Below are 24,649 nucleotides of genomic sequence, written 5' to 3'. Positions count from 1 at the left end.
TTTGTGACCCCATGGACTGTAGCCCACCAGGTCCCTCTGTTCATGGACTTCTCCAGGCAAGGATACTGGAGTAGATTGCCATTTCCTTCTCCAGGAGATTTTCTGCACCCAGGGATTGAACCCAGGTCTTCTGCACTGTAGGCAGATTCTTTTTCTACTGTCTAAGCCACCAGGGAAGTCCCATAAGTCACTTCCAAAAAGGGAAGAAAACTTTATATTCTTCCACTTCCCACACTTTACTTACAACAACAAAACACAATTTACTGCCTCCTATGAAAATGAAGGAGTTTTATAACCAGATTGTCCAAATGTAAACCTAGAGCCATTATCCCAAAGAAGTATTCATGATCAAAAGCTGAATTCCAGAGTGCTCTGTCTGCTGCTCTTGTGTCTAAGTATGCACTGCGATAGGAATCTATCCTTCTAGGCATGTGGCTCATGTTTCCCTCTCAGTTTCCTGAGTTTACCTCCCAGAGCGGGTGCTCTGCTGTCCTTAATGCTCCCAACTCCATACCTACCCAGCTGTGAGATGTACTTTAATAAAATTACACCCTATCATTGTTTTGTTGTCTTAAATAGTTAATAAAATTTTATTCATGAAACTAAATGTAGCAGATAAGGCACATCTATAGCTTATTAAGACTGACCACTGCTTTATAGACCTTAAATCTGAACTAAATTATGATATTATTTTCTTAAGTCAAAATCACTGTATTTAAAATTTTAATCAACTCTAATAAAAGATTAATTAAAATGTTAAGATAGTAACTAATAACTGATATAATCAGACTTGCTTTTAATATGCTGGGTTAAAAAAGTAGATTTTTTAAATGCATATTTACACTGTTCAGCCCCCATATATCTTTATGTCCCACAAACTGTCTTTTTAAAATAAATGGATTAAAAAAAACTGGAAAATTACCAAGTTGATGACAAAACTGATGTGAAAGTCAAATTTCACTGGAAAGAAAGATTTACAAAAGACAGGTGGGCAAAAAAAGAGACAATATATATCCAAAATTTAAGCTCTTGGGTGAGGTGGTAAGTGGCAGAATATATTTACTTTTAACTCACTTTAGTAGAATGAACATTAGACGTTCAGGCTCAGAAACACCGTTCATCTTCCAAAACATTCACCTTGTTTGTTTTTGATCAGCTGGAATTTTCTTCTCACTCAGCCCAGATCCCAACCATTCTTTCACTGAATGTTTGTTGGGAACACAGTCTACAAGCCCCTCTGCTTACAGGCAAGCTCAGCACAAAATCCCATAATCCCCTGAAGAGAACTCTAAGATCTGGTTGCCCAGGACACAGACTGATAAGAACTGCCTAGATAACTGTGATGCAAACAATGGCCACTAATGACAGAAATCTCTCCCAAGAGGCAGCCAGTGAGGAGTTGAGGTAAAAGGATTATGACTCTATCCAATGATTAACTTCACTAAGTTTCCAGCTATCCACAACTCCATAAAGGAACCTAAGGGCCAGTTATAATGTTTACTCAGGCCAATGATTTATTAATCAACTTCTTTTAAGTAAATGAAAACAGTTTACATTATTATCAGTTCAGTTCAGTCACTCAGTGTGCGACTCTCTGCGACCCCATGGACTGCACCATGCCAGGCTTCCCTATCCATCACCAACTCCTGGAGCTTACCCAGACTCATGTCCATTGAGTCGGTGATGCCATCTAACCCATCTCATCCTCTGTCGTCCCCTTCTCCTCCTGCCTTCAATCTTTCCCAGCATTACATTACTGTATCTCCCTCTATTAAAGTACGCTTCCTTGGCATACAGTCAGTACATAAAATAATGTTATGCATGCGAAATTCAAAAGACATGTACACACTCTTTGTATGCTTCAGTTCTGCATGACCCAAGATTCAAACTGCAGGGGCATCTGATGATCATGAGGCATGGAATCAGCACTTGGGTAGGGAATGAACTTTGACACAAAGCACCAGTGTCTTCAATTACCAGCATATCTAATGTCAGGAAGAACCATTTGAAGCCTTCTTAAGAGTCAAACAGAAGAACTTACAAAACCACTAATCATGACTATTCTCTCTCCTTTTTCTAAAGTTAGAGGGACAAAAGGATAAACTTATGATTATGCTTCTGACCTAGGATTAAAGTTTATTCTTCAAATAAGAAGAAATCACATTTTCAGAACAAAAAAAGAATAAATCCTTTCTTATGCAGGGGAAAAAAAAAACCTCACTTCAGGGAAAGCACATATTCCTAAGTAAGCAGAAAATTACCACATTAAATAGCATGCTGAAAAAAGATTCAGAGACTTAGAAAAACCAAATGAAATTCTCTCTTTTTCACAGCTAAGGGCAGGTGCTTCCCATTAAACCATACTGCCCCAGAAAAAGAAAAGTGACTTTTTCTAATCAACTGAACAGGTGTGGGGAATTTTTATGTCAAATTTTTTTGTAGTAACGACTGAGTGTGACAACATAAATATGACTCCTCTCTTTTTTATCAGTTTAGGTTTTCTTAAAAATTCCTGCAAAATCCTCGCTTCCTTGGGTCCCCGCGTGCTTCTGCTCAACAGGGTTCTTACCAGGGCTGTGGGGCCGCCACCTTTCTCCATCCCTTCTCGATCCAGTTAGTCGCCAGCCTCCATCTTCATCTTCTCCATTCTGTTCCTCTCTGAAAATACGCCAATTTCCACTCTCTGATCGTATAAATTCATGCTTTCTTCCCACTGACACTGGTCCGCCTTCCTCAAAATTTGGTCTCCCTGCAAAGAAATTGAGTAACCGTAAGCCTCAGCCAGCGAGGATTTTGAAAACAGACTTAATTGCTCAAATCAAGCTTTTCTGCAAATACGTCCCTCTCAATGTTCAGGCAGTAGAAATAAAATATCTGTGGATATATGAGTATATTATTAGACACATTTCTTAAAGCTGAATGTTCAAAGACTGAGCAATTATTTTTTCAAACAGAAATAATATGTGCTTTTTTTTAAGTCATGCAGTGAAAAGTAAATCAACCATTCCCTATACAAGATTCCCCAGAGTAAAACTACCATCAACAGTTTCTTATAAAGCCTTTCAAAAATTGACCATGGCTATACTTACGCATAGCCTACCCTGGTGGCTCAGAGGTTAAAGCGTCTGCCTGCAATGCGGGAGACCCAGGTTTGATCCCTGGGTCGGGAAGATCCCCTGGAGAAGGAAATGGCAACCCACTCCAGTATTCTTGCCTGGAGAATCCCATGGAGGGAAGAGCCTGGTAGGCTACAGTCCACAGGGTTGCAAAGATTGAGCTACTTCACTTCACCTTCACACTTAACGCATGTATATACAGATTCTTCATTCACATTCCCACGCTACCCTCAGACTGTTACATAGACTGCTTTGCACCCTTCCTATTTTCACCTGGCAATCCTCCCTTACCAGTATATCCTTTTTTTCCCCTAAGTCGTACAATACTTTTAACTATCTGATTTAGTAAATCAACGTATTTAATATCAACTTCTACCAGTGATTCTGTCCAAAGTATCGGTAAACTTCAACCTCTCTTTTATTCCAAACAGACTGTAAACTCAGAAATAGGAAGTATAAGCTACAACTTGTCATTTACTCTGGCACCCAGGCCATTATAGGCATACAACAAATTGCTTTTGAACAAAATTCAAAGCTAAGTTATGTCTAACCGGATGCAACTCAAGAGTTACATTAACAGTAAAAGAGAGACTGTTATACCTAGAAAACTAAATTGGTACTTTCAAAAGACAAGAGAAACCTAAACCATACAAATTTGTTAGTCACTGTAACTATACCACATGTGCTGACATATGTAATTCATAATGAACTATAGAAAATTTCACATTAAAGTACACGGTTGAAAATCTAAAATATACACTGGACTCCTCAGTTTATAAAAGTTACATATTCTTCCAGTGATAATCTCAATTCTTTTCAATAAACCATATTAAAGTGAAAAAAATTGTATATTTGAAAATGAGGAAATTCTGCTCATCCTCTTATACTCCATTTCACATGTATTAAAGAGTCCCTATCCTGTTTACCCAAACAGTTATTAGGTTGTTATCAAGTACTGGGTTGGCCAAAAAGTTCATTTGGGTTGTTCTATTACACGATAAAATATCTTGGAATGGGAGGCAGATACAATTATTTGCTGGGCAAAATCTTATTACTATAGGCAGCCTCCAAGACAACTCACAACAATCCCTGTCTTCTGATCTTTGTGTAATTACCTCACTTTAAGTGTGGGCTGGACTTACTGACTTGCTCCTAACAAACAAAATCCAGTAGACCTGATTGAGATGTCACTTCTGATACTGAGTTAAAAACTTCCATCTTGGATGCTCTCTCTGAGGGAATCCAGCAGCCCTGTTGTGAGGCAGCCATGTGAGAAGCCCACATGGCAGAGAACTAAGGCTTGCCAACAGCCTTGTGAGTGGGCGTGGAAGTGGATCCAACCCCAATCGAGCCCTGAAATGACTGAAACCGCACAGAAGACCCAGGCCAGACCTAAGCTAAGAGACGGAGCTAAGCTGCTTCTTCCTGGCCCACAGAAACTGAGAGAATAAACGCTTGCTGTTTTCGGCCACTAAGTTTTGGCGTAACTTGTTACACGGCCATAGTTAACAAAAACACTCATTTAACCGATTTAATCGTTGTAACAATCCTCAGTATTAGAAATTATTTTTCCAATTTTACAGCTGAGAATACCGAGGATCAAAAAGATAACCCATGGGAACTGTCCAAAATCACATACCACTGTTTAAATGACGTAACTACAATTCTCATGTTAATCTTCTGACTCATTTAACAAATATTTATTGCACAGCAAGTACCAAGTTTTATGAGTTCAACTACAGGTGCATTCCACATCTTCCCTTGGGTTAGAAAGGTTAGATGTTCCAAGCTATCCTGCTAAGAATAAGAAGGGACAAGACATTTTACAAAGCCCACATCTATTATATGACTTGATGAAAAATACAGCTATACATACAGAAGAAAAATTTAAAACAAAGAAATCCCTAATGTGTATAAACTGGTAAGCAATAGGAAATAACTTTTAACCCATGTAATCTTTCAGTCACAAGTAATACATGCCAGGCACACTGGGAATACAAATACCTGATGGACAAGCTGATCAAAACATTCATTTCCATCCACTTTTACACTAAGGCTCTGAGAAGCAATGAAGGCACCAAAATAAGTGCCACACTCCCCGCCCCCCAAAACACCCACTAATGACTATGCCAAAGCCTTTGACTGTGTGGATCACAATAAACTGTGGAAAATTCTGAAAGAGATGGAATACCAGACCACCTGACCTGCCTCTTGAGAAACCTGTAGCAGGTCAGGAACAACAGTTAGAACTGGACATGGAACAACAGACTGGTTCCAAATAGGAAAAAGAGTACGTCAAGGCTGTATATTGTTACCCTGCTTATTTATCTTCTATGTAGAGTACATCATGAGAAATGCTGGGCTGGAGGAAGCACAAGCTGGAATCAAGATTGCCGGGAGAAATATCAATAACCTCAGATATACAGATGACACCACCCTTATGGCAGAAAGTGAGGAAGAACTAAAGAGCCTCTTGATGAAAGTGAAAGAGGAGACTGAAAAAGTTGGCTTAAAGCTCAACATTCAGAAAACTAAGATCATGGCATCTGGTCCCATCACTTCATGGCAAACAGATGGGGAAACAGTGGCTGACTTTATTTTTCTGGGCTCCAAGATCACTGCAGATGGTGATTGCAGCCATGAAACTAAAAGATGCTTACTCCTTGAAGGAAAGTTATGACCAACCTAGACGGCGTATTAAAAAGCAGAGACATTACTTAGGCAACAAAGGTGCGTCTAGTCAAGGCTATGGTTTTTCCAGTGGTCATGTATGGATGTGAGAGTTGGACTGTGAAGAAGGCTGAGCACAGAAGAATTGATGCTTTTGAACTGTGGTGTTGGAGAAGACTCTTGAGGGTCCCTTGGACCGCAAGGAGATCCAACCAGTCCATCCTAAAGGAGATCAGTCCTGGGTGTTCATTGGAAGGGCTGATGTTGAAGCTCAAACTCCAATACTTTGGCCACCTGATGTGAAGAGCTGCCTCATTTGAAAAGACCCTGATGCTGGGAAAGATTGAGGGCAGGAGGAGAAGGGGACGATGGAGGATGAGATGGTTGGATGGCATCACCGACACAATGGACATGGGTTTGGGTGGACTTCAGTAGTTGGTGATGGACAGGGAGGCCTGGCATGCTGCGGTTCATGGGGTTGCAAAGAGTCATACACGACTGAGCGACTGAACTGAAATGAAAGGCAAAATGCTTAACTGATCAAAAACTGGTCATTATAAATTTTTTCTAACAGATGGTAAGTTGCAAAAAAAAATATTAAAGATACCAAAAATAAAAATACCAATTCCTCAATCTTAGAAATAAAACTGTACGCACTTATGGCTAGCTTTTACATAACATTTTTAAAACGGAGTTTCAATCAGTATACCCACCATTTCAAAACCTACTTTTCATTTAAAACAGCAACTATTTCTCGGTGATTATGTATCTTTGTTGTTGCTCAGTTGCTAGGTCATGCCCAACTTAATAATATGAATGGATATATACTAGGTTTATCCTGATGCTGTTGCAAAACTGCTAGGTAATTCCCCACTGGACACTTACTTCATAACTAATTTATTGAGAACTAGATAACTTAGGAAGAGATATCTGTGTGATACGTGTTTTGCTTTTCTGAACCACGTCTTCTGAAAAAAACTTCAAAGAGTAAAATTACTAGGTCAAATGACAGACTTCATACAGCGACATACCTTTTTCTCCTCCTCAAAAAAAGGTGTAGGTAAAACCACCAGATCACTTAAGATGATCAAAGCTAAGCGCTGCTACCTCTTTGAAGCTTTTCTACGTTAATGGTTGTAACACAGTATACAATGTGGCTTAAATATGAATTTCCAAATCAAAGATTTTTCTTATTATTTGCTGTTTTCAGCTGCCTGAATTTACATAAACACTAGAGCATTACAGTGAGGGGGTACCTCGTTGTGGTTTTGATTTGAATTTCTCTAATAATTAGAGCCATTTAGCATGCTTCCATGTCCTACTGGACATTTCTATTTCTTCTTTGGAGAAATGTCTATTTAGATCTTCTGCCCATTTTTCTCTTAGGTTGTCTAGTTTTTGTTGCTGATTGTGTGAGCTGTTTGTATATTCTGGAAATTAAGTCCTTGACACACTGTTTGCAAATATTTTCTCTCATTCTGTAGTGCGTCTGGCTTCCTTCACTGAACATTTCAGGAAATTCACCCACATCGTTCAAGAGAACAGAAGTTTGTTCTTTTGCACTGTGATACGGGATCTCATTGTATGAAGAGACCACGATATATTTCCTCTACTACTGATTTTGGTTGTTTCTTTTTTTTTGCTATTATAAACTGTGCTGCGACAAACATTCTTGAATATGAAGTTTGGTAAGCATATGTTTGCATTTCTGTTGGTCTTCACCTAGGAGTGCAACTGCTGGCCATAAGGTATATTCAACTTAGTGCTAAGTACTACTGAGTATTTTCCCAAAGAAATAGTACTACTTTATCATTTTTTGTTTGTTTGTTTACTCAAACCTCTAGCACATTAAGATGAGGGCTTTCTCCAGAGACAAATACTGATATTAAAAACACAGGATTAAAACTAAAGAAGAGACTTAAGACACAACACTTACCATCCTGGCCCACTGCCCAGGGGTACACACATAAACAATGAGTTGACAGCTTACACACTGACAAAATGTATTGAAATATCTCATATGATCCTCTTAGTTACCACAAGGGCTGAATCAAACTTTACCACCTCCATTATTCCTGTGAGGAAAGGGATACCCCTAGGGGGATCTCTCACAGTCACACAGCTGTGCTATGTTGTACTTAGTCACTCAGTCGTGTCTGACTCTTTGAGACCCCATGGACTGTAGCCCACCAGGCTCCTATGTTCATGGGATTCTTCCGGAAAGAATACTACAGTGGGCTGCCTTGACCTCCTGCAGGGGAATCTTCCCAACCCAGGGATGGAACCCAGGTCTCCTGCATTGCAGGTGGATTCGTTATCATCTGAGCTACCAGAGAAGCCCATCACCCAGCTGAGTAGTGACTAAAGCAGAAACAGAGCATAGATGTTCAAACTCCTAATCCAGGGTTTACTCACAAATTAAACCCATCAGAAGCAGCCAGAAATGCTGCAAAAACTAAAGCAGAAAGAGGAAGTTCTAGGATCTAAGTCTAAAATACTCTTAAAAAAAAAAAAAATAGACATCATGCACAGAAAAGCTTGGGGCTAGAGACTGCCAAGATTCCTAAAGGGAACTAAATTTGTTAATCTTCCAGCAGACAAACGACGTCAAATGTGTACCCCTAAAACAATGTTAAGATCAACTTATATATTAACAATATAACAATTTTACTTGAAATAATTATCTTGAGGGGGAAAAAAAACTAAGTACCATCTAATAAAATACACATTTCCAAAGCTACCCCATATGCAAAGAATTGCTCTAAAACATGAAAATAAATCCTTTACAACCTAAATGATTATACCAGATTTATATTTGTGTAAATCTGAGTGGGAAGTGGGGGGGTTCCAAAGAGAACGTCAATTCTATAATGAGTTAAATAAATACATTTGTGTATTTCTGATACAATTAAATGATAATGTTGTTCACGGGCAACTCAAAAGACAGTATCTACCAAAGTTCCTTTAAGGTCTAAAAATTAAAGGGCTCCACAGTGACCAGGGCTAAAATGAATGAGGGACACCCACATGGCCTTTCTCAGCACTTAAGTCTTTCTCCTTCTGTAACATCTGCAATATGACAAAGCTGAGTAACCAAATGTTTCAGCTGACTTTTAAAAAAATCTTAACAGATTAACTTGTAAACAAGATGATTAAAAGTAAACATAATTAAATAACTTAAAAATTGAAGCCTGAACCAAATATTCATAACCACAGCCAACAAGAGAGCTTGGGGGTAGTGAATCCTTAAACTGAAAGTACACAGCATGCGGGCATGCCTTTGTCTTTTTTTCAGGGAAAAGGGTCTAGTGTTTCTGCCAGAGTCTCAAAGGTATCTATGACCCCTAAAAGGTAAAGAAATACAAGTGGCATTCAATATGGCAAACATATAACAGTTCTATGAGCAAACTGTACTACCTGTAAAAACTGTATATTTTATATTCATACATCTTCAAGATATACAGAAAGTGCTAAAATACAATGTACTACATATATACTTTCCCCAATGGCAGTAGACAGTTGGTTGTTTCTGCCTTAATGTATTAAGTCTAAATAGGACTCTTCTAAAAATAATATAAAATTAAAACGCAATATTGGTTTTAGTCTGGTCTAATTGAGTAGACTTCCTAAGGAGAAAGAGCAGTAAAAGGGCACCTGTGTGCATGTTTGACTTGCAGCCAGAAATGGTGTTTATGGAAAACTTCAGATGGAGCAAAAGGGCACTCAGCCAACAAAATCTACAGCTGTGAGACTTGGAACTTACAAGTGCCCAAACTCCAAAAGCAAAAGTGGAATTATGGGACAGACTTTGAAGCTTGTTTATGTGCAAATTTTTCTAACAAGTAACTTTGTATTCCTCTATTCAGATACAGATTCTTTGATTAACACTAAAAATATTTCCTAATACCGAAAAAACAGTGAAAGGGAATCCCATCCAGGTACTGATATTTTCTTTTCCCCCTCAATTGTAAACAAAACTCAGGGTAACTAGGATGGAGTAGTTTTAAGTCTATATCCAGAGATTTGCAATTTTTCTCCCATCCTAACCCCTGAGGAGGGTCATAATCTGCTCCAGTGGTAACACGGTCCTGCAAACACAGCAGTTCCCAGTTGGAAGAGAGATGGAGGGGCTGCAGTATATGAGACTCTGAAAAAGACCTCATGTGGTCTGAATACGCCCCACAGTCCTATAACCCTTGAGCTCAGTCATCTGCTAGTATATACGCAGACGCTGCCTGAAATCTCTGGGGAAGATGATCAGCAGTGGGCTTCAATGCAGAACTGGAAAGAGACCAGGCCTCTTCTAAAGAAAGTGAAGTACACTATGGAAGAAAGAGCACTGGGGACCATGGCTAAAGTTGAAAACTTGTGAAATGACATATGTACACAGGCAAGACATTGCACTACAACTAAAAATTTTGTTGCTTGCAGGTTCAATGTGGTACAAATACGGGTTATATACTGGAATGGTTTAGCCAGAAAGCAAAGCAAACATTTTCGGGATACAGAATTGAATTTATTTAATAAAGAATAATGTACCTGATCTTGGTATCTTTCTTAATCATTATAATTTTCAGGGGAAAATATTCAATGTTCCTTTATAGAATGTTTTAGCGCCATCTCCAATTTAAATCACTAGTTCTGTTTCAATAGGAGGGCCCACTTACTTTTGGGTGAAGTTGGTCTAATATCAGTATCAATATCAGTTTCAACTCAGCTAACCTCATTTCAGTGCTATTAAATTCAAACACCAATGAATTTAACTGCTCAGGCTATTATAAGGGGAGTGCTAAGCCCCTGAGGAAGCACTCCTCAACAGGTCTACGACTTCCATTCAGTTAGCAATTAAGAATCACTGTTTACAGATCACAGCTAACTTTCAAAGTGCAAAATGCAGAAACCAGAACACTTATTTGAGATGTTTCTTTCTTGACAATCATCTTGTAAATCATTTGTCTCAATATATTACGGAAAGAGGCTTCTAATTTTGGTAAAATCTTTATTATTTTGCTTATTATAACATCTATTCAAGACACATGGCAGATGCACTTTCAGTACCTCTTTATGAAAGGCAGAATCACACTGTATTAGCTCTGGTTTCCCTCTGCGACCCCAAGCCATTACCTGGCAATCGATACAAAGCGTAATTCCTACCAGAACATACAGAGAAGGCGCATCACATCACAAGTCTCTGCTTGATGCTTTTACCTTCTCTAGTTCTGAAGGTCAAAGTTTCCAGTGCTGTGTCTGAACTTGTGCTGAAATGCTTGGCATTAATAAAACAAAGACGGAATTAATATATTTTTTTAATTGTGGTGGGGGGAAGGAGGAGGAATCTACAAAGGCGGATTTCACCTTCTAAGTAGCATTATATTGGTCTACATTAATAATTTCCCCAGCAGGCTATCCATGACTTCACTTTGAACAATTGCAGCCTTTGTACCTCAGATCCCCTTACACGTGACATTCGATCAAAGTTTTAAAATGAGCAGCTAACGGAGGTGGAGAAAAGTGTTGCTCAGTAAGGCGTTATACAAAGCCATCCCACAGCTCATTTGGAGGTTGCTGAATGCTGGATCACAGACATTTCCCAGCTAAACATTATATTTAGACATTAAGTTTAATTTTCTGTACACTGAACACTGTATTTATTGCATGTCATCATACTTTTTCTTAAGTCATGCTTCAATGATCACTGAAGCATGACTTAAGAAACTTTTTCAGTTCTTTTACACCAGTGTGTTTTTAAAGATAAATGCAAGGAACCAACAATTAAATGTATTCTTATTCAAGCTCTCTGTACACAGCCATAAAAAAATAAAAAAGTCTGCCTCCTTACCAGCCTCCCCAAAAGATTTCAGGTAACGGAATTAACCTATTACTAGTTCCAGAATTAATGGTAGTCATTCTGATGAGATGGGATATGAAAAGAATACTAATAAAACCAATTCGTTAACTTATACCTTAAAGTCCTTATCCAAGGAAATGTTCCCCAAAGAAACGGAGGAAAAAAAGATTAGTAAAGGAAACATCTCACACTTCAACATGCTATATAAGGAAAGACGGCTGAAAGGAAATCTTGCAGGGAATTTTATCCCTTTGAACTTTTAAATAAACTCTTAAGTAAGATTATGCAAACTTACTAAAGACCGGTCCCGATTAGAGGGAAAAAATGCACCCTTTCTCCAAGTCAGTTCTGGAGGCTTTCTCCAGAGTTGTGTTGAGTTTTCAAAGAAAGACCTCCTAACAAACCAGCATTCTTTTCCACATGATCAGAGCTAATTGGCCCCCCTGCAGACCAAGTGACCAATCACATCAGCTTCAGCTTGAAACCAGCCCCCACGACATTATAAACAGAGGAATGTGAACTGTAAACCCAGTCCAAGAAGAGAACCTACAAACTGGACTTGTAGATTAAAATTACCTTATCAAAAAGACAGACTGAAAGTTTCCTCAAGACCTGCCTCTGTACATAGGCTGACCCAGCAAAAGAACTGGTGAGTACCTGCGATATTACTCAATCCTATTTCTTTCCTTAAGGGAAACAAGAGGAAAAAACTGACTGACAAATAGGGGCAGAACTAGATATTGCCAGTAGTTTAAAACAAAGACATTACCTATAGGGTTATACATTCCTTATTCTTTTTCCTTAAATTTTAGAAACAGAGTAACAGTCTTATTGAAAGCATTATTGAAAATTTTCTTCTTTTACTAAATGTGTACTAATTCTGCATTATAATATAGAAATGAGAAAAGAGAAATCCTAGAAAAAATTCAGCGGCTTTCAAAAAAAAAACAACATATCTTTTTCTTCTGGACAGGATTAAAGAAATAAAAAATGAGCATTAAAAAAAAAAAAGACAAAAAAAAATTTGTTTTTATCTTTTTAACCCATAGGAAAAATAATGAGTATCCTAATTTCTTTTTAAGCATGAAATTACTGCTGAAATTATGTACTTTTACAAATAAGAAATTAAAATATAAAAGAAACTCTGAGCTTATATAACAGAATTAGAACTCACACTGTTTGTCCCAATTATGGGAGGGCAGGAGAGATGGATTAGGACTCTCTCTACAGTCTTGAAAGTGTTTCCACCAGAAGTGAGCAAATATATGGTAATACTTTAATCACGTAACAACTGTAGTTACTTATAACTAACTGTTTAATATGAGCTGCGCTACCGCATTACAACACGACAATAAAAGACATAATTTTGAGTGCTACAACCTAATAAGTAGAATGAGTTCATTATTTTGATGACCAACGAAGCAGCCAAAATATCATTTTTATAAAGTACAATTTTTTTCCATCAAATGATTTATATGTGGGCAAATATTTTTTGGCCCACACAAAGAAATACAAGGAAACCATACCGAGCTTCTATTCTACGTTCTACTGGGACCAGTTTACAAGAATCACATAAATACAGACTAAGACGAAAACATTCAAAAAGCACTTGTGTGCCTGTAGGGATATAAAAATTACCTTGAAATACAATAGCATAATGTCTGTCCATCAAACACTTTTAAATTTGATGGAAAGAAAATCTACATATATTAGGCAACAATAATTTAATGCTTTAAATGTCATACGAGTAGATGTAAAATCATATAGAAAACAATCATACAAGAAACCTGTAAGAGTTGAGGGAAATGGGAGTAAGTTTACAAACATGTAGGACTTTAAAGGGGCATGTTATTTAATTCCCTCTTTTCTTTCTCTCTTTAATGTAAGGAAACCTGGCCAAGGGGATTGGCTGGCTTGCCCAAACTGACACAGCTATGTAACTAACAGAGCCAGAACCCTGTCAGCTACATTTCCCACCCTGTCTTCGTTACGCTAAACCACCCTGACTACACAAGTCCAAAGAACGAAATTATTCAGGGTAATCTGTTAAGTGGGGATCAAAATCTTACTTCTCTCAACTACTCTACTTTCCAACACCATCTAAACAAGATCTAGGATGGTTTTATATATAAAAAGGATAATGCTCCACTGTTTTGATATTAGCCTTCTGTTCACAGGCTTTTCCTTGTATTTATTCAGTTGCAGGAGAAAAAAAAAAAAAATTGAAAAAACCTAGAACAAGAGTGCTACAAAATTTGTAAGGAAGAAGTTACAATCCTGAAAAAAGGCCCAAATTAGAACAATTAATTTTATCAGCTGTAGTGTGTATACAAAGGCTATCTCTTCAGGTAATGAATTTTATAACTTAATGAAGCAGGCTGAAATCAAGAAGAATCATGGACCTTTCCCCTCACAAATTACTGTGACACAATAAACAATCAGTGATTCCGTAAGTGGAAGAGCACTAGTGTACAGGTCGACAATGGGCATCTGCCAAAATAGGCAGAAAGCAAGAAACAATAAAGGTCAAAGTCACGGACAATGCAAAACCACATAGCGGTTCATCAGCTTGGTGCAGGCAGCCAATTACCATTTATTGCTATATCCTTCAAGTGTCAGAATGTCTTTTCTTTCATAAAATTACGATGAAAGTAGTAATTTTTAAAATTATTTTCTTATCTGGTAAATTACAAATTTGGCAATGTTTTATAAGAACTGTCTTCTGAACATTTTAACTCTACTGTTCTGCAGAATCCAAGACTAGACTGTAATAATTCTGATTTTACTAATCTTCAAACCATGCAAGATGTCTTTCTTAATTGAAAATATATTTCTTGTCTATAAATCACAGGTCTTAGCCTAAGCATTTTTGAAGAATACTCAGTAGGGTTCTTGGACAAACTAGTCAAATGGAACACTGTGTTATTCACAAAGGCTAATAACTAGGTCAACATGTCTATTTTTGAGGCAAAATAGCACTGACTCTGGTCTGGTCTACGGACTAAGCAGAAATTCACTACCACTTACTGCTTTTATGATCTTAGGAAATGTGCTGTGCCTCAGCTTCATTACCTATAAAATGTCATTAGTAATGGTACTTATTGGTATGAAAGTTAAGAAACATTGGGCTTCCCAGGTGACTCAGTGGTAAAGAACCTGCCTGCCAATGCAGGAGATGTAAGAGACACTGGTTCAATCCCTGGGTCAGGAAGATCCCATGGAGGAGGAAATGGTAACCCATTCCAGTATTTTTGCCTAAAGAATCCCATTGACAGAGGAGCCTGGCGGGCAACAGTCCATGAGATCACCAAGTGTCAGACATGACCAAGCACGCAGGCACGCATAAGAAACAATATTAATACCAATAAAGTGACAAAGAGCCCAAGAAGTTACTCTGTTACTCTGTGAAGCTACTGGCTTCACATGAGTCAATATATGTGAAGTGTTTGGTATGATTCCTGGCACATAATCAACAATCTGTATTAGCGAATCCAATTAATCATTACTGACGTAAAAATCACGCATAAAGCTAACAATGATTTAAAATGGACACTTGAGACATTTATGGGGACAGGAAGAACATCTACTAAAGGTGCTAAAAATTAGGCTGTCAAAGACTATCTTGTGAATGCAGTATCAATTATCTTGAGAAGACTTTTATCTCGCCAAACTCTCTAAATTAGGCAGCTTCTTGGAGTTTAAAAAAAAAAAACCCAACTGTAAAGTTAGCCAAACTTGGAAAATAATCCATATGCCCTGTGAAAATGTTGACCCTCAGTGATCTCACCTGAAAAATGGGATATGGATGTCTATCTTGCTGAGATTCCAAAGAATTAGAGACAATGCAGTATGAAATATTTATGAATATTTTGTTATTATAATTTACAAAAGGGAGGAGATCAGGTCTTCTAAAACATCAAAAAAATCTAATAAAATGAGTCATTAAATAGTGTGCCAAGAAAAAAAAATAAACACTAAATAAAACAATAATGACAACTTGTTAGGATAATAAATTATAAGACATTAAGGCCCTAAGATTTTTTAAATTTGTAATATGAAACTGAAATGACCATCTAATCTAAATATAACAGTCAACCCAGTGTTCCATCAGCAACTCAAATCTAAAGAAAATATAAGAGAATGTCTCTAATATCAGCAATAAATATTAAATCAGCCTTGCCTAGCTCCACATGCCTCCAGTTACCTTCTTAAACATCACTGTTATTCAAAAGGGAGGAAGGTGATACACAACACTTCCAAGGGTATCTACTTCTGAAGGAAGAAGCCTCAAAAAAGAGAGTCACATACAAAACCCAAGTACTGGACTGAGGCAGAGAAGAAAGGAGCACCCAAGGGAAGCAAAATCGCATCTCCCGTTCTGTTCCTGGCTGCCTCTGCCTAAGTCCTCTGCACCTCTGTGGTATGCAAGGATGGTCACATGGAAAGCACATGTTAGATTTCTATGCACCACACAGAGAAAACAAAAACACAGCTGAAAACTGACTACAGCTAAAAGCTAGTATGTTTTAAAAACTGCCATTTGATGCCTTAATGATTATTGTAGTTCACTGAACTTGAAGCTTTTTCTACTGGTTCATTTATTTCCAAAATTAATATTACCTTGGAATCTCTACCTGGAGTTTCTTATTTTGGGTAGAGAGAAAATTATTTACTATCTAGTCAGAATCTAGAATATTCATAAGGGTGGCAATCCACCAGCCACAGAAGGAAAGCCTCCATGAAAATGGCCACAAAGTAACAAAAACAAATAAAATCTAATTACAAAACTTTAAATAGGCTAATTATAAAGCATACAGTAGAACTACAGATCTCTAAAAGCTTAATCTTACCCTAGCACTAAGTTTGGCTTCAAAACATTTTCAGTCAGCTAAACACTACACTTCTAAACGATTTCTATTTTTAAAAGGAACAGATATTTAACATTCCTTTTCATTATTCAGTTATAAGCTAATAATTATGAAAAGCTATTTACACATAATGTTTAGTCAAATCAATACATACTTGAAGCCTAGACTTGTGCAAGAAAAATAAAAAAGTGTCAAAAAAGATATGAATGGTAACCCCAGCCCTCAGAAATTTTTTAAAATCCCAAACAATACTTTAACAGTCCTTGAAGGAACCAGTAAGAGATACCTCAAGGCAATCCATGATTAGCTATCAAACGAATGACTGAGTAAATGCTCGCTTATGTGAAAACAGAAAGAGCTATCAGACTGGGAAAGCCTGCCTGGTAGTCGAGGAAGCATTTTAAAAAAAAAAATTACAAAACTAAGTCTCAAGATTTAAATAATATTAACTATGAAACAGTTTAGGGTTTACTAATGCACTCTCGATTTCAGAGCATTACAGCCTGAGATGGATGGCAGTCACTGCAAAGTTATTGCTCCTCTCCTGACTCAGAGACACCAGAGGATGGTTACCAAGGATGGTCACAGCACGCTTCAAATGGATGGCGCTCAAACAGGCCTTGCGTATCTTCGAGACGCTTGGGGAATCCTAATGGACATGCGCTGGCGCTGGATGATGCTGGTTTTCTCCGCCTCTTTTGTTATCCACTGGCTTGTCTTTGCAGTGCTCTGGTATGTTCTAGCTGAGATGAATGGTGACCTGGGACTAGATCATGACGCCCCACCTGAAAACCACACTATCTGCGTCAAGTACATCACCAGTTTCACAGCAGCATTCTCCTTCTCCCTGGAGACACAGCTCACAATTGGTTACGGCACCATGTTCCCCAGTGGTGACTGTCCAAGTGCAATCGCCCTCCTTGCCATACAAATGCTGCTAGGCCTCATGCTAGAGGCTTTTATCACAGGTAATTGTTTTTGTTCTTTAAAAAAGCATAGGAATGTTTTGGAATGGGTATAGTCAGTTATAAGCGATCATATTCCAGAATAATTTATTTGCATTATTGACAAGTAATGCCTGAGACTAGAAAAGAGTCTTGGGTCAAACAAAAGGACAAATTTTTTAAAATTTGACTCTATATTTAAATTTTAAATTTATATTTAAATTTTAACAAAAAAGGGATCATTATGACAGTAGCCAGAAACATATGAATAAAAAAATCTAAAAGGAATTTTTCAAAGGAGCTAAGTATTTTCTTGAGTAAGTGAATAAATGTGTTCAATGCATATTATGACACTCATTTTACCTAACAGAGGAATTTGATTTTTGTTGTTGTTAACCTTTACTGGGCTAGCATTTTCTCCTGAATTCATCTTTTCAACCTTTACTCAATACTAGTGAGCCCAGAGCACCACAGTCAGCACTGCATGATAAAGAACAAGAACACACATCCTCAGCAAGAAGAAAGAACACATATATATATTTGGCTTCCTTTTTATGTATTTTACTTTAATGCATTTAAAGCACAATTTTGATAAGAGGTCCACAGAGTTCACCAGCCTGCCAACATCTGAGGCACAGCAGTAGTTAAGAAACCCTGATCTAGAGTTGGAGGGGGGTGGTGGTGGTGGGGAGGAGGATGCACTTGAAGCATACACTCAAATCACCTGAGAGCCAGAGCCTTTTTAAAAGAAAAAAGGCTTCGTATAAATTTCAAAGTTAAAAGTTCTTCAATGGACCACTTGTTCTACTGGTCCCTTCCCTACCCCAAATCATTCTACTTATGAATCTAATCTCTATTTCAACTTGAAGTAATCTGATGGCAACTAAATTGCATTTATTTTCTGTTACCTTTTTTTTTAAAGCAGGGGTAGGAATATAGGCAATGACCACTCTCTGACCTCGTAACAAACTTAAAGTTTTACATTTCTACATGACAAATGAATTTTCCTTATCCATTTTGAAACCAGTTTTAAAATAAGAATTTATGTACTGTTTTGAAAAACACTTCAGGCTAATGAGAAATTATCAGTAAGTTGAATTCCTAAATTATTTGGCAGGCACGACACTAAGAAATGTATAACAATTTGCTAGATCCTTGTCATTCAGAAAAGGTAACAACATTTCTAGTGTTCGTTCTAAAAAAAAAATTCAATGGTTTCTAATTTAGGTGCCTTTGTGGCGAAGATTGCCCGGCCAAAAAATCGAGCTTTCTCAATTCGCTTTACTGACTTAGCAGTAGTAGCTCACATAGATGGCAAACCTAATCTCATTTTCCAAGTGGCCAACACTCGACCTAGCCCTCTAACCAATGTTCGGGTCTCAGCTGTGCTCTATCAGGAACGAGAGAACGGCAAACTCGACCAGACCAGTGTGGACTTTCACCTTGATGGCATCAGTTCTGAGGAGTGTCCATTCTTTATCTTTCCACTCACCTACTACCACTCTATTATACCATCAAGTCCTCTGGCTACTCTGCTCCAGCATGAAAATCCTCCCCACTTTGAATTAGTTGTGTTCCTTTCAGCAATGCAGGAAGGCACTGGAGAAACGTGCCAGAGGAGGACATCCTACCTGCCCTCCGAGATCATATTGCATCACTGTTTTGCATCTCTGTTGGCCCGAGGCTCCAAAGGTGAATATCAAATCAAGATGGAGAATTTTGACAAGACTATTCCTGAATTTCAAACTCCTCTGGTCTCCAAGAGCCCAAACAGGACTGACCTGGATATCCACATCAACGGACAAAGCATTGACAATTTTCAGATCTCTGAAACAGGACTGATAGAGTAAGAAGTATCTATTTTAGCACCCTATTTTCTAATGTATTAAATACACTCAGCCAGTTATGCAGCTATTTTTCCTTCATCGTATCTCATGTTCTTTTTCCAATGCTGATTACATCTTTCTGATTACATCATGGTGATCAAGCCTCCACCTGTTAAAAAAATGGCTGAGCTAACAATACATGTTGTGGAAATATAACATTATACAAAGTTTCTCTCTGTGGTTATCTGCTGAAATCAATGAACATGAAGGTAACAGATTATGTATAACAACAGAAATGCTGCTGGTGAGTTTGTATGAATGTGGTATGATGCCTGTAATAAAGGTGAAAGGGACACACTTCACACAGCTGAACTCTAGGTAAATCAGTCATAAATTTTTCATTTTCATCTGCCAGTTGGAGCAACAGTCTAGTTTCAAACCTAGCTCCCTGGGTAGAATGATGATTTCATAATATTTAGTGAAAATCCTTTTAAAACTGCTACTTTTTTCAAGACAACAAAGATCATTCCTTTGGTTCTTTATAAAACCAAACTGGGGTAAATATTACCCCCTTAATTTTTAACAGCTAAGAACAAATATTCACAAGAAAACAGCAAAAAATAGATTTAACCATAACTGTAAAATCATTTGGGCATGACACTCAAACACACTCACATATTCATATATTTGTGGCAGAAAGTGATCAGAGCAAGTAAAATAAGCACTAGCCTGATGGAAACTGCAGGGTGGTATTAGGCAAAGAGATGCAAAATTTTATCTACTTTAAAGCTATTGTGCACATTAATCAAATAGTGATTTAAAAATTACAACTATTCACCTGAATGACTTCCGACCAAAGTAAAAACTTTACCTTTCTACTTAGGATCCATTCAGTGGTATAAAAACCTCATAGACGCAAACATATTTATATTTTTGTAGATATAAAGGTTTACATATAATTTAATTCAGGGAAAAAACCTCCGCTAGAAAAAGCAAAAAATAATTAGGCAATGAAGCATTTTCAAACCCAAATTCCTGTTTCAAACTTCAAATAGTTTTTTCTATAAACACAAAATGAGTGTTTATTCACCAGTAGGAGGTTGGACTAGATGAACTCTATTATTTCTTTCCAAATCTAATACTCCATGAAAATTATGCTTTCTCTGCTATTTTAATTTTACATGTACGAGGATGAACCCTTTCCCTTACCTCTGGTTTAACTTAAGACTATCTTTGTATACCTGTCATTTCCATTAAAAAAAAAAAAAAAAAATCAAACGGTCCCCAACCAAAACAAGACCCAAAAATGTCACCCTATCAGATTTCAAACAGATTTGTTACTGCTCTTCTGAAATCTCCCTTATCCAGTCCTATGCAGGCAAAGGGAAAGATGAACCCTCCCCACTGGTGATGACCCACACAGGAATCATTTCTTGAAATAAATTCTAGACAGTAAAGGCAAGTAGATGTGAAAAGCAGGGCACAGCAGCAAGTCACATTTTCCTATTCTTTGACCGAAAGGAGAAAAAAATAAAGAACTCTGAAGTGGTCTAAGACTGATAATAGCAAAGTATATCAAGGACACAGAAACTTAATTATTGAGAACTTTTGCAGTTTAAAAACCTTAGGCATTCTTAAATACTAGCTAGAACAACAGATTATTTTCCAACTCAAGACTGCTGTAATATAGATAAAGACAGCAGAAATTCTTATTTCTATAATAAAGTAACAAAACTCACCTAACCTGTGAAAATAAAGTAGCATTAAAGATTTACATGGTATGTTTTCTCCTAAGAGCCTCACATCACTTACGCAGGTCACACACAGAGGATGCCCAAAGTGGCATAACTAGGAAGTGGACAGGCCTGTCTGGGCTCTCAGTCTCAATACAGATGCAGGACCTTCTCCATTCAAGCCAAAGGAATCTCCTACCGTACTACTTATACATAAACTTTGCATCTGAAAATCAGATATGACTTTCCCTAGACACATACGCACTACCCCCCCCAAAAAACTCTGTTGGTATACTAATGCTATGTAATAACAGACAGCTAAAAAATGCAATCAAATACTTTTGTCTAGGAGATTGAAAGCTTCTGGAAAATGATTCTTTCACTTCAAAGAATCACAGCTTCTGTGTTACGGGGATTAAGTTTTCTACAAAGGCCCCATTATCCTTTCAGGTGAATGGAGTGCAAACTGAAAGAGGGAGAATTTACTAGAAAGTGGGACCAGCAGCTCTAACTCTTGGCTCTATTGCTCACTTACCTGGGCCACCTGGGAAATTAGTGACAGTATCTCAGATACATGATCCAGGAGACCACAATGTCTCGGATACATGATCCAGGAGACCACAATGGAATGATGTTAAAAATGCTTGTGGAAACCAATACAGACAGCTTAACAGTCCCAATAAACTGAAGACAAGCAGATACCAAAAACCATAAAGCCCACTTTTATATATGTGTGTTGTTGCTGTGTTAGTTGCTCAGTTGCGTCCTACTCTTTTGACCCCATGGACTGTAGCCCACCAGGCTCCTCTGTCAATGGAATTCTCAAGGCAAGAATAGTGGAGTGGGTAAGCCATTTCCTTCAACAGGGGATATTCCTGACCCAGGGATCAAACTTGGATATCCTGCATTGCAGGTGGATTCTTTACTATCTGAGCCACCAAGGAAGCACCTTATTTAAGTACAAGCCCTTATTACCAACTGCCAGCAGCAACCTAACAGCCAAAATTGCTATGCCTGCTTCAAAGAATTTCAAAATGCACTGAGTTGAACCTTTCTGTACCACCTAGATTTTACTTTAATGATCTTTTAATTCCATCCTCACAGAATCATTACTGTAAGATGACTCCTAATGAACAGAAATTATAATTTGAGTAGTACAGGGCTTTTTCTGACTCTACATTCTCCTGTGGGTATTCACAAAGGTCATACACAATTCTTACCCACATGTTTCTAATTCCACCCATTTCTCCACATATAAGAAGCAAATACATGATAAGAACAGTCTCTAATTTTAAAAAGAACAACTCATTCTGGAACTTTCAGTATTTAAATTATCTAATTTGCCGTCAAAGGGTATCTCACAATCGATCAGTATGTCAGTGTGTCTCAACAAACCAGCCAAGCACTGCCATTCTGCTACACTGCAAGACACAGCAGGAGCGGCTTTTTTTAAATTTACAACATTTTCAACACAAGTGGATTACTTATAAAAGTTCAGAATCATTAGCATAGTTTAATAAGCCAAAGTGAACATCGTATTAAAAAGCATTCAATAAAAGCCACTATAAAATATTTTTATAGATCTAATGTGAAAATTGCCCTTTAAGAAAGACCATCATTTATCAAAAAGACCAGATGAATAAATGACTAAAGTAAAAACTGTCACAGTTTTAGCCTTTGCTCTCAGATACAAAAGCAAACCTTCTAGCATTTTCTCTATTTCTTCTCAGCTGTAAGAGGCACTGGAAAAGGAGTAAATAGGCTGCTTCCTAACTTGAAATTTCAGTTCATAAGGTAGCCTTAATAAAGAATAAGTCTTGCAGAGAACACACAGACTTAAAAAGTTAAACCAAGTAAATCCTAATGGTTGTATTTATTATCCTTGGTTTCATGCAATACAGCCCTCAAATAACCATGGAACTCTAAATGCAAGCAATGTTACAACCCCATCTACTGGAGAGAGGCAAGTAACTGAGTCAATTTTTAATTAAGGTATCCTTTGTGAGCCTTGTTAAGAACTAATGCCATGGAAATCCACATAAAAATACTTCAAAACAGAAAGTCTTACCTACATCTTTTCGTCCTGGTTTGTCAAAACGTCTGTCACCCCTAGAAAAGGTAAAATGAAGTTTCAAAAAAAAAAATGAGAGTAATACAAAGATTTCCCATCCATGACACCCACTTTCCTATCTTTAACAGCATTTCCTTTTCAAATTATAAAACAAATATATGGTTTTTGCCTAACATTTGGAAAACACAGAAAAGCACAAATATGAAAGCAAAAATATCCAGTGTCTCACCTACCAAAAACTAGCTTCCATAGACCCAGAAACTTTTTTTATTAGGTACATTTTTAATTAAATTCATGTTTTACTTTAGGTATCTGATGTACAGAGCTTTATATACTGCTTTCAGAATGTGTTTTTACACATGATTAAATATTCTCAAACTCTTCCTAACTTTTATGGACAAGGCTTCCTTGGTGACTCAGAGGTGAAGAATCCACCTGCCAATGCAGGAGACTCGGGTTTGATCCCTGGGTTGGGAAGATCCCCGGAGGAGAAAATGGCAACCCATTCTGGTATTTTTGCCTGGGAACTCCCATGGACAAAAAAGCCTGGTTGGGCTATAGTTCATTAGGTCAGGAAAGAGTCAGACATGACTTAGAGACCAATTAACAACTGTGTGAATATGCCATTTTATAAGAAATCACATTAAAATTAAGTTGTTTGGCTTATTTCCCATTGTTCTATATTATAAATATTATCACATAGACATATTTGTGTATTATCTGTGCAACTGCCTTTGCTCATCTTGAAAGACTTCATATAAAGTCACAAGCAATACAGAGAATATGCTTTGATTAACAGCAACAAACAATAAAATGAAAATGCTTCTCACTGAGTACTAATCAAATAGCACATTTAATTAACTATTAAATATCCATGCAGGGACAAAAATATTAATGTATTTATCTAGAAAATAAGGATCATTTAAACACGTCTAACATAACTCTTATTTCATTAGTAGCATTTTTTGGAAAGTGAAACTTTGTAACTGTACAGAGAGCCTTCTCCTCTGCAGAAAGCAGAGAAAAAATGCTTTTACACCAAGAATCTTTATCCCAAGATGTGACTCCTCCAGTTACCTTTCCTCCCAGCTCTGTGACCTGTGCATTTCCCTGCCGCCTCCTCGGACAAACACCCCCTCTACTTCATCAAAGCTTCTTTGGTAGAAACCACATTCGCCTCTGCCTCTGCCTGAAAACAACAATACAGAGAAAATGATGGTCAGATGTCAACATCTGGCACAAGCTGAACACCAAACATTCATCTCTGAAGTGCTGTCTATATACAAAGCAGGATATCTACACTTAATATTTAGCAAGGCCCACTGAATCTTTACCTGTGAGACCAATAACAGTAATGACAGCAGTGAAGTAGCCAGACCAGAGGAGGATATTAAAAAAAAAAAAAAAAAAACTGTGTAAGAGTACCAGTTCCAGTCCTGAACAAGAAACTGTATCAACATCAAGCTCCTTAACAGAAAAGTCAATAGTGAAATTCTAAGATCAGTAAACCATTATGACAAATCAAACCCTCTATTGGATTATTTTCAAAAAAATGGAAAATGTGAGGAGTTTG

The 24,649-nt window shown here is 37.4% G+C and overlaps 2 protein-coding genes across 11 annotated transcripts in view; one reads left to right on the top strand and one right to left on the bottom strand.

Moving 5' to 3' along the window:
* GIGYF2 (GRB10 interacting GYF protein 2) overlaps window positions 1-24,649 on the bottom strand; it is a 131,287-nt gene that overhangs the window by 51,561 nt on the left and 55,077 nt on the right. For 9 of the 10 annotated variants that reach the window (XM_006042660.3, XM_025289148.2, XM_044945286.2 and 6 more), the window contains 3 exons: window positions 24,154-24,265; window positions 23,074-23,114; window positions 2,570-2,749 (listed from right to left, as the gene is read on the bottom strand). In XM_006042660.3, coding sequence (XP_006042722.1) covers window positions 2,570-2,749; window positions 23,074-23,114; window positions 24,154-24,265 — 333 coding nt within the window. The remainder of the gene's footprint in view (window positions 1-2,569; window positions 2,750-23,073; window positions 23,115-24,153; window positions 24,266-24,649) is intronic. The other variant, XM_025289150.3, reaches the window with a different exon arrangement.
* On the top strand, window positions 12,150-19,296 carry KCNJ13 (potassium inwardly rectifying channel subfamily J member 13). Its single transcript, XM_006042658.4, has 3 exons — window positions 12,150-12,283; window positions 16,995-17,470; window positions 18,674-19,296. The coding sequence occupies exons 2-3, from the start codon at window positions 17,011-17,013 to the stop codon at window positions 19,294-19,296; spliced, it is 1,083 nt and encodes a 360-aa protein (XP_006042720.2). The 5' UTR covers window positions 12,150-12,283; window positions 16,995-17,010.

The sequence above is a fragment of the Bubalus bubalis genome, chromosome 6 (genome assembly GCF_019923935.1).
Source record: "Bubalus bubalis isolate 160015118507 breed Murrah chromosome 6, NDDB_SH_1, whole genome shotgun sequence".
Taxonomy (NCBI): Eukaryota; Metazoa; Chordata; class Mammalia; order Artiodactyla; family Bovidae; genus Bubalus; species Bubalus bubalis.
Note: the sequence above shows the minus strand (reverse complement) of the source record. Positions and strands in the feature narration are given on the sequence as shown.

Excerpts from the sequence above, each read along its gene's own strand:
- KCNJ13 (XM_006042658.4), top strand. The coding sequence starts at position 17,011 with ATGGATGGCAGTCACTGCAAAGTTATTGCTCCTCTCCTGACTCAGAGA. Across the intron at positions 17,471-18,673 it reads GCTAGAGGCTTTTATCACAG|GTGCCTTTGTGGCGAAGATT; the intron begins GTAATTGTTTTT and ends TTTCTAATTTAG.